Source organism: Urocitellus parryii, chromosome 1 (genome assembly GCF_045843805.1).
Source record: "Urocitellus parryii isolate mUroPar1 chromosome 1, mUroPar1.hap1, whole genome shotgun sequence".
Classification (NCBI taxonomy): domain Eukaryota; kingdom Metazoa; phylum Chordata; class Mammalia; order Rodentia; family Sciuridae; genus Urocitellus; species Urocitellus parryii.
The window spans coordinates 100667663-100682044 of record NC_135531.1 but is presented as its reverse complement, the minus strand read 5'-3'; the positions used below and the strand labels follow the sequence as shown (position 1 = coordinate 100682044).

The following is a 14382-nucleotide window of genomic DNA, read 5'->3' as shown; positions in this document are numbered from 1 at the left end:
AATTTACGCAAAATTCTGATGACAAATTGTCCCTGACCAGAGGGATTATAAGCGATTTTTATTCTTTGTGTTTTACCTGTGATTCCACTCTTTCTTTGTACAGCAATTTATCATTCATGATAAAAACATAAGATAAAAATTGCCTTGCAAATGGGATGGGACACGTTTCAAAGCCAAGCAACAGTAAATATTTGGTGTTAGAATCCACTAACTCCTGAGTTATTCTCAGCCACAGCTCATCAGGAACTAATCAAGTGACTATAAATACAGTCCATGTTTCATCTTCTTACCCTAAAAAGCAGTATCTTATGCAACAGCAATCCAGAGAGGGTGGGACCAGAGGGGTTGGCATGTAGATGGAAAGTTCTGCATTAAGCTCACAGCTGGAAAAGGCTTCTTCACCTTTTGCCCATCACCAGCCAGGGTGAGTGCTTTGTTCAGAGCACACAGATTGTAGCAGCCTTGCCAGTGATGCTCAGCTATGTGAAAACAGGGGCACTTATCTGTTCAAGTAGCCCCATTGCTGCTCAAAGCCCACGATGTGGCACATTTAAGCCCTCCAAGGACAAGGCATTTGTTTCTGATGGTTTCAGGAAGTAGTACTGTGAATTCACTTCCTGTCCTTGCAAGATCTGTCTTCCCAAAGATGCAGGAAATGGGAAGTGTGAGGAGAATGGAGGCCCGAGATGAGGGTGCAAAAGAAAAAGGAAATCCCAGTAAGGCAGGGAAGGGGAATGGCTTCCCCCATGACAGTGGTACAGAGAGGGGGTATGAAGTACAGACATCACTGAGGGATGAGCCTAACGCTGTCAGGGCAGCATGTGGTCATTGCAAAATAGTTGACTAATTTGCTAATCCCAATAACAGCAGCTACTTGCAGATCATTATTAGCAGACCAGCACTGTGTTAAACACTCGCTTGCTATTATTCATTTATTGCCAGGAGCCCCTGGAGGGAGATACTGTTTCCCTTCATTTAAAAAATAAAGAAACTGAGGCACAGAGTAACTGTCTTCATTGGTTATGTTGAAATATGTGGCATATACTTACATGAAAAATGTATTTATCTGAAACTCACATTTAACTGGACGACTCTGTATTTTTTTTCCTGCCAAGTGTGGGGGTCTTATTTGTTTGTTGTTCCAGAACCACTAGTGCAGCCTATTGCACAGGAATCCTAGAACCTGGGCACATGGAGCTAGAGTGGGGATTAGGCCCAAGGTTGTCAGATTCAAAAGCTTCCTCCATAGAGGCAAATACAAGTGTCTGCCTTCCAGGAGAGAGGTTAAAACAAGTACAAATAACAAACACAGAGTGTGATAAGGAAGGCATGCAGAGGCATGTGGCCCCACAGACATGATTTGTTTAACTCAATGTGTCTCCTTAAAGAACCAAAGGGTTGGGGTGTGGCTCAGTGGTTGATCACTTGCCTCCCATGTGTGAGGCCCCAGGTTTGATCCCCAGTGCTGCAAGGGGTGAAGGGAAGGGCCAAAGGAATGGAAAGCCTTCAGGTGTGGCACCCACCTCCAGCTCCCCAGGTCCCCTACCCATTGTCACTCACTGCCTTGGCCTGTCTGCAGGTCTTGGAGTTCTCATCTTTGTCTTAATGCTGTGGAGATACACAGGAGTCACCAAGTAACGTGATGTCCTGGGACAGTCAAAAGATAACAAAGTTCCAGCTGGAATTACAGGACCGGCAAGGGGTCAGGAGCGTGATTCGGTGCATCTCCATACCATTTTACTCCCCTTAGTATTGCTAGGCGTATGCCCTATGCAGAGGAGATGGATTCCTTCATTCATCCAGTATTTATTATCTATTATGCCCTGACACTATTCTAGCTGCTGGAAGGTTGGTGATAAACAAGACAGAAAAAATCCTTGCCTTCAACAATATTATATTCTAGTGAAAAACAGAATAACCAACCAGCCAACTAGCCGATCGTCAGGTAGTGAAAAGTACTATAGGTTAAAAAAAAAAAAAAAAAAAAAAAGGACAAGAGAAAGTATATGGAGAATGGCGATGAGGACAGCATTTCCATGAAGGTTTTATGTAAGGCTCTCTGACATTGGAGCATGAACCAAAACAGCAGAGTGAAGGAACATGTGAAAAAGGCATCATGTGGAAAAGAGGGCAGAAGGTACAGTAAGCGCAAAGGCCCCAAGGAAAGGGTGGGCTTAATGTTTACAATGAAGAGCCAGGAAACCATGGGGCAGGAGCACAGCCAGGGAGGGGAAGAGGGTGGTCAGTAAGAAGGTTGAGGACGCAGAGAGGGCTGGCTAGGAAGGGCCAGATCAATACATAAGCTATAGAATTAACAGCACATTGTCAGGAAGAAAAATGAAACCATTTTTCCCGGACAGTCTCTGCTTTTGTGTGGGACTGTGAGCTCTGCCTCCAAATGTCTCGAGGTGTGTGCACTGCCACCCTGTCCGTGAGTCAGTCTCGGCAGCCGCTCTTTCCATCACTGTCTCTCCCCTGTCCCCACTATCCTCTCCCACCTGCCTCCCCCAGAAAAGCTCCTTGACACGCTCCTCCCCTTTCTTTCCCCTGTAACTCTGATGGCCTGGTTTGTGTTCTGAATTCTGATGGCCTGGTTGTCCTCTGCAGATAAAACTGTGAAGCTGTGGAAAGTCAGTGAGCGCGACAAGAGGCCGGAAGGCTACAATCTGAAAGATGAGGAGGGCCGGCTCCGGGATCCTGCCACCATCACCACCCTGCGGGTGAGTGGGGCTGCTGCTCTGGCCACCAGGGTCATGGGGGGGCAGGGTCCTGGGGCTGGGCACATGTTGTCTGATACTGTAGGTTACAGCTGTAATGGGCGCATGAGGGCGCCCAGTCTCCGGTAGCAGATGGAGGAACGGGAGAGGTGCCAAGCCCTAATGACTACAAATCCTCGCTTTTCCTTTTGTCCCCGAGGACTCGCCACATGGCCACTGCCATACGTTACCATATTCTTAGCCTCTGTCTGCTCACATTATCTAAATGTCTTGAGCACCTTCTGTCCTTAGGGCACAGGGGATGAGACTCTCTGGGTGGAAAGTTGGAGTCTCATGATTCAGAACACAAACTGCAGAATCTAATAAGCCTGGGAGCAAATGGAGCCCCTTACCAGACTCTCACACAGTCACTTAACCTTCACAAGCTTTGGTTGTGCAAGTTATTTTTAGTTTCTCCATCTGCATGTGGTGAACATGATTCCCACTGTTGGTGGACTTCTGAAAATAATAAAGTACAAGGAGGATGATGGGTCCTTCCTCCATGGCTGGTGCCCCCACCAAAGAAGGAATAGCTTCCTTCTAGCCCTCCAGAAATGCACAGCCTGGTAAGGGGAGGGTTTCTGTCCTGTTCAAATGACGACATTCTCAATAGACAAACATACAGAAAGAGAATGTCAGAGAACTGCAGTTTGATCAGAGGAGGAAGAAATTATATTTGGTTCTGGGACGGCTGAGAAAGGGCTCATAGGGAAATGGTAGTAAAAATGGATTTGTTGTTGTTGGTATTGAGGATTGAACTCAGTGGGCACTTGTCTCATTTTGTATTTCATTAGAGACAGGGTCTCACTGAATTTCCTAGTGCCTCACCATTGCTGAGGCTGGCTTTGAACCCCCAGTTCTCCTGCCTCAGCCTCCTGAGCTGCTGGAATTACAGGCATGCCCCACTGTAATAGCTAAAAATGGATATCTATAAGTAGATTTTTGAGAGAAGCCTTTCTAAATATAGTATGTTTTTAGTTAAATTTATTTGTTTGTGTACTTATACTGGGGATTGAACCCAGGGTGCTTTACCACTGGGCCACATCCCCAGCCCTTTTTATTTTTTTATTTTGAGACAGGGTCTCATTAAATTGCTTAGGGCCTTGCTAAGTTGTTGAAGCTGGCCCCAAACTTGCCAATCCTCCTACCTCAGCTTCACTAGTCCCTGAGACTATAGGCTGGTTGTAGTTTAGACTGGTTTAGAACTAGATGAAAAGTTTAATTTGGAACATAATGTGAACAGCAAAACAGGCACGTGTTGAAACAAGCCATGTTCCCAAGGGACTTTTAAAACTGTGCAAAGTGAATGCTTTCAGATACCAGATGCTCTATGGAAGACCAAAAACTGAGAAGGGGAGATGGCAAAGCATATGTGGGCAAGAGCAGTCCTCAGTCTGGGTTTAAAAGCATAAATGGGAATTGGATGGTCATGGTGCCTAATTAGCTCACTTGTTCATTTGTTTATTCTGCAAGTGCTTTTAAACAGACTGTTGGCCACAGTGCTAGGCTGTTGGGGATTGTCATTGCTAATGGGTACCTCATCTTAGCTGAGCTCCTTCTGAGCCAGCACACACTGATTCTCTGTTGCCTCTGGACCTGCAAGTCCACCTTCTCCAACTAGGTAGGAAAGGCATAAACCCACCCTGATGCTCCAAGGGTTTGGAGACAGAGTAGAGCAGGCAGGAGAAGGAACCTTGAGTCTGTGTGTCTTGGATTCCAACTCCATTCCTCTCTTGACTGATGACTGGGCATTTTACTTGAAACCCTGTGCCTCTAAGGTCTTTCTGTATTACAGGGATGACAGTAGTCCCGGGTCCTAGGATTTTTGTGAGGATTCATCACCCTTTCTTTTTTTCTTTTTTACTTTCTCTTTTTTCTGTCCCCCGCCCCAGGGTACTAGAGATTGAACCCAGGGCCTCAAGCATGCTGGGAAAATACTCTGAGCTATATCCCCAGCTCTGTTGTGAAGGTCTAGTAAGAGAGTGTGTCATGAAGAGTTTAGCCTGTGTGGGGTCTAAACTCGATGTCAGCTTCCTGCTGCTGTTTTAGGGTTACACCCACCAGAGCCATCACCACCACCACCACCAACATCAGGGCTGTTGATAGGCCTATACGTGAGAAAAGTCATACATTTCTTTTCATGCTTTTTATATTATTAACAAACTACTCTCAGATTTCAAATAAGTGGCAAGCACTCATGTGGGTCACACAATAGGAACTCAGACATGGTGATACTATGAGTGTTATGGTTTGGATGTGAGGTGTCCCCCGAAAGCTCATGTGGGAGACCATGCAAGAAGGTTCAGAGGAGGAATGACTGGATTGTGAGAGTCTTAACCCAATCAGTGAATTAATCCCAATAGGAATTAACTGAGTGGTAACTGAAGCTGGTAGGGTGTGGCTGGAGGAGGTGGGGAATTGGGGTGTGGCTATGGAGTACATATTTTTTGTATAGGCAAGTGGAGATCTCTGACTGCTTTCTGATCATCATGTGAACTGCCTCCCTCCGCCACACTCTCCCATTTCCAGCCCCAAGGAATGGAACCAGCTGTCTATGGACTGAGACCTCTGAAACCACAAGCCCCCAAATAAACTTTTCCTCCTCTACCATTGTTCTGGTTGGGTCTGCTAGTCACAGCAGCAAAAAAGCTGACTAAAAAAGTAGGGTTTCTCACAGATGGATGAGGTGCAACTGAAGAGTTGAATTCATAAAATTCTGCCTGCCCAGACTTTACCTTGTCCTCATTTTTTGTGTGCATAGGATTTCTCAGATGCCTTCTATAGTGCCCACTATGGCTTCCTGTCATCCATGGCATCTGGAGGATTTCAGAGATATGGGCCTAATCCCCTGGAGAAGTCACCCCTGTAGTAAAGAGAAGAGAAGGCCTATTTAAGTTCTCATTGGGGCAGAGACCCCTCCCCATGGCAAGATGGTGACGCTAATGAAGTAGACTTTAAATCAAACACAAAGTAGGCACTGAGACTGGGAGTTAGAGATTCCCAATTTGGTTTTTGATTTTCTTAAGCTAGTTGCATGATCCAGACCCAGTGAATCATATTTCCTCCCTCCAGGTTTTATTTTTAAGTTGTCAAGCAGCAGATTGAAAAATGCATAAATCCCAAACCCATCCACAGTGGGGTAGTCTAAAGGAATCCACATTTTTAATTGACCCTGGTGGTTGAGGCAAGAGGGTCTGTGGCCACTGGACTCTACCGCCTCTAAGACCCCTTGGAACTGTCACTTTTATGAGCCTCTGTTATTTTGCAATCATGCGAGCAGCTGTTATGCCAATGTGGGAGACATATTTGCCATAAAATCATTTGACTCATATCTGATTTTACCTCCTATCTCTTCCTGAGCCTTTAAATATCCTGCATTTTCAGTGTAAACATCCACACCCCAACATTCTTTCTCTCAATGCAAACTCTGAAAAAGCCAACCTCCCTTTCTTTTTTAGATCCCAGTGGTAAAAGAAGAAAAAAAATGGCAACTCTGAAAACCATAGATTCAGAACAATGACTCCAAACAGAGAAGGAGCTGACATGATATTAATCAGACTATAATTTACTAACATGCTCTGCTCTTGAAATTTGCATTGCCAGCAATTGTGTCTTTTTTTCTTTTTTCCTCCCTATACTATGATTACCTCTCGCTCACTTTCACAGTTTCCAGTTCTACATGGGTCTTGAGAGTGAGAACATTTAATAATACCCGACAGCTAATTAATCCTCACTGTGTAATGAACCTGTTCTGTTTCAGCTCTGAGAGGCTCAGCTTTTCAAAGCAAGAATGCAGCTAATTTTTTTTTCATGGAAGATACCCTTTCAAATTCAATCACTTGTTACCCAAAGAGCCTATGAGAAGTACTTCTATGAAAACAGCATCCCTGCTCAATATCATAGCATTCAAAGTAATAATCATGATGGTAATTTAATAACACCTCATCATTGTAAAACACCCTTTACATAAAAATAAATGGTTCCTTACCTAATAATGCCTTGATTCTTCCTCAGGACAGACAGTGAGGACCACAGTAGCTGAGTTCCATTTAGCCTTGGATGCTTAAATCTGATCCAGGCTTTGAGGGGGGCAAGTGACTTGCCCAGTGTCTTTCAGTTGATTATTCCAGGACTAGGACTGAAAGGGAAGAGCTAGGGCTGGGCTCTTAAGCACATCCATTAGAGCATTCAAAATAGTTTTCATAATAATTAGTGTCAGGGGCTGGGATTGTGGCTCAGTGGTTGAGCGTTCGCCTAGCACGTGCAAGGCCCTGGGTTCAGTCCTCAGCACCGCATAAAAATATATAAATAAAATAAAGATATTGTGTCCAGTTACAACTAAAAAATAAATGATAAGAATTTTTTAAAAAAATAATAATTAGAGTCATTATTATTCCAGGTCAGAGGATCTCTGTGTTAGTCAGTTTTCCATGCTTGTGATCAAAACACCTGACGATAACAGGAGAAAAAGTTTATTTTGAGCCCACAGTTTTAGATCTTCAGTCCAAGGTCAGCCAACTCTCTCCAGGTTTTGTTTTAAGACAAAAACTCTGGGCCTGAGGTGAGGCAGAACATTATGGCAGCTTGGTGAAGGAAAGTGCTTACCTCCTGGTAGCCAGGAAGCAGATCAAAAGAAGGAAGAGACAAGGTGACAAGATATGATCTCCCTAGGTACACCTCCAGTGACCAGCTTCCCCCAGCCACACCCCACCTGCCTACATTACCACCCAGTTAGTCCATTCAAATTAGTAATCCAGGGGGCTGGGGATGTGGCTCAAGCAGTAGCGGGCTCGCCTGGAATGCGTGCGGCCCGGTTCAATCCTCAGCACCACATACCAACAAAGATGTGTCCGCCGAGAACTAAAAAATAAATATTAAAAATTCTCTCTCTCTCTCTCTCTCTCTCTCGCTCTCTCGCTCTCTCGCTCTCTCGCTCTCTCCTCTCTCGCTCTCTTTTTTAAAAAAAAAAAATTAGTAATCCATCAAATGGATTAATCCACTGTTGAGGTTTCAACTCTTATGATAAAATCATTTCACCTCCTGCATTAACACAAGAGCTTTGGGGTGGGGGGCACCTCCTATCCAAACCATAACAATTTCTCTCTCCCCCTGTCACTCACATACTTTGAGTTTCCAGACCCCTGACCTTAGCATGGAGGTCTATATACAGTTCCACTTGGGGAGATTCCCCAGGCCCTTTGTTTCCACCCCACCACCGCCAACACCCAGGGGTAAGAGGCCCTTAGAGCCCTTTCTAGGCAAGAGGACTCGTATTTAGGTGCCTTAGTCATCCTGGGATGGGAGTGAGAAATCTTCGTATATCTCTCCCTGCAGAATGAGCCTGGAGGGATTATTTTCCTCATTATGGTTGGCTGCTGGTACCCTGGGAACCTAGGCCAGGGTGAAGTTTGCTTCTTAACCTGTTATAAATACAGAGTCTTAAAGGTGTGAGCTCCCAAACTGTGGCTTGTCATAACCTGTCTCCCTAAATGTAAAGGAGATATAATGAGTTCAATGTTCTAATGGACTTTATCCAAGTACCCCTTCCAGCAGAAATAATTAATAATAAGAATAGCCACTGTTACCTGAGTGCTTATTGTCTTTGGTAGAGTTTAAGTCTTTATATCATGGAGTCCTCCCAGTAACGCTCTCCGATAGGTTTTGTTATTCTCTCCAGGTCATCTTCCCAAACCCTTGCCCCTCACATCATGCAGAACCTGCCCATTAGAAAACAGTGCATGCTGTTCATTTTTTTTTGGGGGGGGCGGGGTTGGAGGGTTTACTGGGGATTGAACCCAAGGGCACTTAACCACTGAGTCACATCCCCAGCCCTTTTTAATATTTTATTTAGATACAGGGTCTCACTGGGTTGCTCAGTGCCTTGCTAAGTTACTGAGGCTGACTTTGAACCGTGATCCTCCTGCCTCAGCCTCCCAAGCTACTGTGCTGCTGCACCTGGCCCCCCCATTCATTTTTTGCGTCCTTACCCCACCCTTTTTCCTAGCTCTTACTACAGCCTAGTAGACCACTTGTTCATTGCCTACTGAGTTTGGAGCATTTTTTGCATCCTTACCCCACCCTTTTTCCTAGCTCTACTACAGCCTAGTAGACCACTTGTTCATTGCCTACTGAGTTTGGAGCAAGCAAGAGGTTTATCCCCAAATCTCATGGCTACAAAATAGCAGTGCTAGGATTCAAACCTAGTCTACCTGACTCCAAATGTGATCTCCTACAGCTTTTTCTTTCTAAGAAAATATTAATTTATGACCTCAGAGCAGAGGAATTTCACTGCTGTTTCGTGTGAAATTCTCTCAGAACTCTATCAAAGTTCTCCTAACATTCGAGCTTGGTTTTGGAGGGTGAAAGTTGAGGGCTGCAAAGGTTTCTCTGCCACAGGGTGGGTATGCAGGGATGCACTGCTGTTTTTAGAGGACCCATTAAATGACATCATGTTTTCACATGTGCTTCCTGCTGGCAACTGCTTCTCTTCTCAGCTTGGGACGGTGCACTCTTGTGACTCTACAGACCTAACAGCCTCTTTCCTCTTAAAATGGCCATGATGTTCATAATTCCACTTATGATAATTTAGACACCCACTAGCCACAGTCCAAGAACCATGGCAAATGACATGAGCACTGACCAGCTCTGCCAGGGGACTTCTTGAGGATCATTGCTTACAGGTCATGGGATTGGACAGATTGACTGAAAAACACGAGCTAGTTCTTCCTGAGATGAGCAATCCTTTTAGTGGAGCAACCTATTTAACTCTTCTGATTTGTTTTCAGAGAGCTGATGAAGCAGAATATGGTTTAAGCTAACAAATAATAGCAGAGACACTTATTTAGCTCCTCTTGGTGACAGACTTGGGGCTGAGCCGTTTTATATACAATGTACAAGTCTTTATCACAATCCAGTGACTTGGGCATTCTGCCCATTTTTGAGATGTGTGAATAGAGGTTTAGAGAGGTGATTTTGGTGCCGGTGGTCCCTGGATCCCATTTTGCGAAACAGTGGTTAAGGTAAGTGACCTCTAGGAATGTCACAGAAGGTTTCTGTGGCACTTCAGGGAGAGCATAGAAGGGTGTTGGTGCAGGATCAGGAAGGAGTCTTCAAGATGTGTCTTGAGCAATAGATGACTTTTGTGCTTGGGGGCTCATTTGATGCTCCCAAGGACACTCGGTGGCAAGTGGGACATAGTTATTATTTCCTTCTTTCTATTGCTGTGAATGTAAAGTCCCATTTTCAAAGGAACTGTGGAGGTTCTGAAAGTCCAGATGTTTGATCCAGGGTCAAACCACACAGCTTGAGGGTGACATCCTAGGAATCAAGCACTCTGCCTACAGCCTGAAGTCTTTCTTGCTACATCTGTGGTGACCCTGTGTTGACACTCACTCCGGGGGAGGATGGGTGACCCCAAGCCAGTTTCAGGACAAATTACTGGTTGTCAGGACGAGCTTTCACTGCCCCGGGTTTTAATTTGGGGTTTATGCTTTGATAACCGAGGCCTCTCAGGACACAAATACAGCCTTCTTCCAACCATTTTTTAATTTTTTTTAGACTTCATTTTCTGATTTATGGCTGCTCTGGGGGCTTAATATACAATCCTTTCATGGTTTCATCTTTCCTTTCCTGATATTTGTTGCAAATAACAATGGAGTGTTTAGCTGCTGTGGTGGAAAATCAATCAAGCCTATTCCATATTCAGGGCCTGCAATGGCACCCGGATGGCCCCCCTGGATCAGATTAACTTTGTGAATGTGTCATTCTGCTGTGGGTAATTTCTCAACCTCCGCTTCCTCTTCCCCCTCCTGCCTTGGCCGGGTAGATATTGAGATCTCTCATTGATTGACTGCCCCGAAAGTGAATACTGGCATGTGATGTGTGTAGCTCAGCAGGACGCACATACTCTGTGTTTATGAAAATAAATAATAATTTCTGTTATCGTTATTGATTGCCATCATTATCTGATTGTATCCATCTGTGTCATGGGGTTTCAGTTATGGGATCAGAAAACACTCCACAGGAACCTCAGGCACTTGCCTTCACACAGGCCTCTGTGTGTGGACACATTTTGCCTTTTGGGGAGTGAGGGATGTAGATGTTTCTGTTCTGCTTGTTGACTGACTTCCTTGGGCCTTATTCAGGGAGACATATTAGCTGTGTTCAACATTAGCCAAAGGAACTAGCTCAGGTGGAATTAGAAGAGCAGCTAATGCCTGTCCAGTGTTTGCTGTGTTCCAGGAGCACCCTCAGACTCTGGCCAGTTTAACCTGTAATGGAGATACAGAGGCTGTCCTGAATTCAGGTATTTGGTCACTGGAACTGGAGAGAGTGAGGAACTTGCCTAAGACTAGAGGTTGATAAGTGGTGATGCTGGGACTTGGATTCATGTCTGTACACTCCCAAGCCCAGGCTGCTGTCTTGCCTTTGTTAGTAATTAGAGTGCCTGAAATCTGCATCTGAAAATTCGGTGTAAGCCAAACTGCACATGAGTCAGCAGGGGCCAGAGAACAATGTTCAAGGATACCAGAGAAGTTTTTGATGCCTTGGGCACAGGCAGGTGTCTGTTTTGTCTTAGATGAAGGCAGACTGGAAGGGTACATGGATGGAGGTCATGGTTTACCAAACCTGAGTATTCCTCAGACTCTGGGAATGCCCAAGTCATCCCTAGCTGACTGGCTCAGGATCTCCAGGGATAGGCCCAGACAGTTCTGAAGCCCAGCTGGGTTTGAAAGTCATTGGCATAATAACCTCTAGGCTCTGGAGAGTCTCTCGTTTGATTTTTAAGCAATTCCTGATTCTCTTCCCTTGCCCCACTGCAGGGTTCTATATAGATCCATTTATGGGCCACATTATTATCAAAATATGGCTGCCTTTGCTCTAAGAGAGTGATTTGATTTAGATTGATCTTCCGTGATGAGCTTGGCTGTGATTGATGGTGAGCCATTAATATCTTCTACAACCCAAGTTCTTTCCCCTCTCCCCGTTGGTCACATCCTGGAAGCAGCCCCTCACCCCCTGCGCCCAGTGTGCTGTGTTCCAACAGTAACAATTTTGCAGACACTTATTAAATAGGTACTCTGTGCCAGTCTTCTGGCAGGCAAGTTGCAGACACATTCTCGTCACACCCTGACGACACAGCCCTGTGGGTGCTTCATGGTATCTCCCCATTTTACAGATGAGGGCATTTCATTCTGAGACCTTGCCCAAGTTGATAGCTACCAAGTGGCAGAGTCATATTTTTAACTGTGTTCATTCTGAGTCCCAAGTCTGTGCTCTTCACACTGTGCAGGAAGGGTCTCTGGGAAAGGGCTGGATCTCTGACCAGATTTCAGCCATCATCTGTAACATGGAAATAACTTTTCTATTTCTCAGAGGTTAGGTTGGTAAAAACAAAAGAACACGTTGAAGCATCTAGCATAATGCTTCACCATAAATCGGAGCCCAATGTAGTTCTTACCCTTTTCTTTCCTTTTCCTTTCCTACCCTTTCATTTGGAGACCAGAAAAGCCTGATAAAAATAATGAAAAATTCAAAATTGCACTACATTTTCTTATGAGGGTCATCAACACACTATGTTCCATGAGTGTGTCTTTTTGGCTCTCCTAAGTTGTCTTGGGTTCAGACAACATTCACTGTCAATAAAATATTCTCTTCTAAAACAAAGTTGTCTGTTAGGCTGCATTGACCATGTAGCTATAAATGGAAATGAAATCAGAATCCTAAACCTGGTTTAGGATCGGATTCTATTTCTCTTACTCTCACACCCTTTGGAAGGTATCCATCCATCCTTGAATGTGCTAGAAACTAGTGAACAACACTCCCTACATGTATGTTCAGTGGCAGTGCAATGCTGAGAATCCACCGGTGTCAGAACAAGAGAGAACCATGCCAAAAAATATATATAGGGCTGAAATTGTGGCTCAGTGGTAGAGCGCTTGCCTAGCACAGGCGGGACCCGGGTTCAATTCTCAGCACCACATAAAAATAAAGGCATTGTGTTGTGTCCATCTACAAAAAAAAATTCATATTCATTCTCTCTGTGTCTGTCTCTGTCCCTCTGTGTCTGTCTGTCTGTGTCTCTCTCTTTCTCTCTTTCTCTCTCTTAAAAAAAATTATATATATGTATATATATATATATTCCAGATATTTCCACAGCCTCTGGTACCATTGATCTTGAGATTCCCTAGTCAGGAGGCTGGACATTATTGCAGACTATGGTCCTTCCTCTTTTTCATCAAGTGGTCTGAATTTCAAGGATGCAGGAAGGCTGACCAGTACAGGGAAGTTGCTGGCCTTTCTCAATTTTGGCAAGCAAGGATTTTGTCAACATTTAAACCTCATTCACAATGACCCAGATGGGTTTTTCTCAAAAGAGAAATATGCTAATCCCATCTTTTCATTACAAGAGCTCTGTATATACTTTTACAAGGAAGAAGGGCTGTACTGGGTATGTCACACAGTGGTAAAGTGCTTGTCTTACATGCAGGAAGACTGAGGTTCAAGACCCAGCACCACCAAAAAAGAAAAAAGGAAAATCAAGGCAAGTTTGGGTGACTGAAAGGGGGAATACCAATGTGTTCCAATCTTTGTGGTGGAACCATCTGCATTGTGAGCATGGCAACAAATATGTTGTTCCTACACTAAAGTGTAAGCTCATTATTGCTAAAGTGAAGGAGGTGAGTCTCCAGCCCCTGAAACTATACCTGCATGTGTGTGCATGTGCCAGCATGTGCTGACATGTACACGGCACATGATACCCGAGCAGTGCATTGCTGTACAAACCTGAGAAAGCAAACAAAGACTGGAGCAGACTTCAGTTTGTTTTCAATTAGGCTTTCTTAACAGGAGATCAAAAGTATGTGCCTACATCCCTTTTTGCTACCAGCTTATGCAAAGAACTAGTTTGAAGCCACACAAGGACTTCTAGGCCCCCTGCTCATTATACACAAGATTCTTGTAGAAAATAATTAACACAAATGGATTTGGAATCAAGTTCAATGGAGGACATGATCACTTTGATCCTAGTACATTGCAAACCAAATTTCCACTGATGTGTTGATGTAAGCATTTTAAATACCAATCCTTACCAGAGAAAAAAATGATTTTTAAATGTGTCCCTCATGGGCTATGTGTGGCAAGATACATTCTTTTCTTTGATGTATAAAAACAAGAAACTGGTGAGAGGGAAACTTCCATAGGGTGTTTTTATATTAAAGGAGACTTTTTTTGTTTTCAACAGGAAATACATTTCCTTCTCTGGCTTCCTTATAATCATTGAGCCACAAGGAAAGGAATTTTTTACCTGAGAAGGGTTAGATTTATATTTGGGTGGAGAAGGGTAGGTCATTCTTTAGTGATTTGTTTACTATGATCAGATGGGCTTGTTTTCCTTACCAGAAAAAAATGTTGAAAGCAAAGGTGTCACAAATATTTCTCACTTGTATAATGTGGAAAGTTCTAGCTTAAACACTTTTGAACAAGTTTATTAACTCCAGGTTTCCTGGGAACCTTTAATACACTAATATGCAGTGTAGTATTTTTCTTCCAAACTTATTTGACCATGAAGAACCCTCTTCTCTATTCAGATGATGACTGTTGTTAGAACACTCCACTTACATTGTAG

General features: G+C 44.1%; 1 protein-coding gene across 1 annotated transcript in view; it reads left to right on the top strand.

Moving 5' to 3' along the window:
• The window catches only part of Ppp2r2b (protein phosphatase 2 regulatory subunit Bbeta), a 258917-nt gene that overhangs the window by 162807 nt on the left and 81728 nt on the right, over positions 1-14382 (top strand). Inside the window, exon 5 of the mRNA XM_077796682.1 lies at positions 2608-2720. Within this exon, the coding sequence (XP_077652808.1) occupies positions 2608-2720 (113 nt within the window). The remainder of the gene's footprint in view (positions 1-2607; positions 2721-14382) is intronic.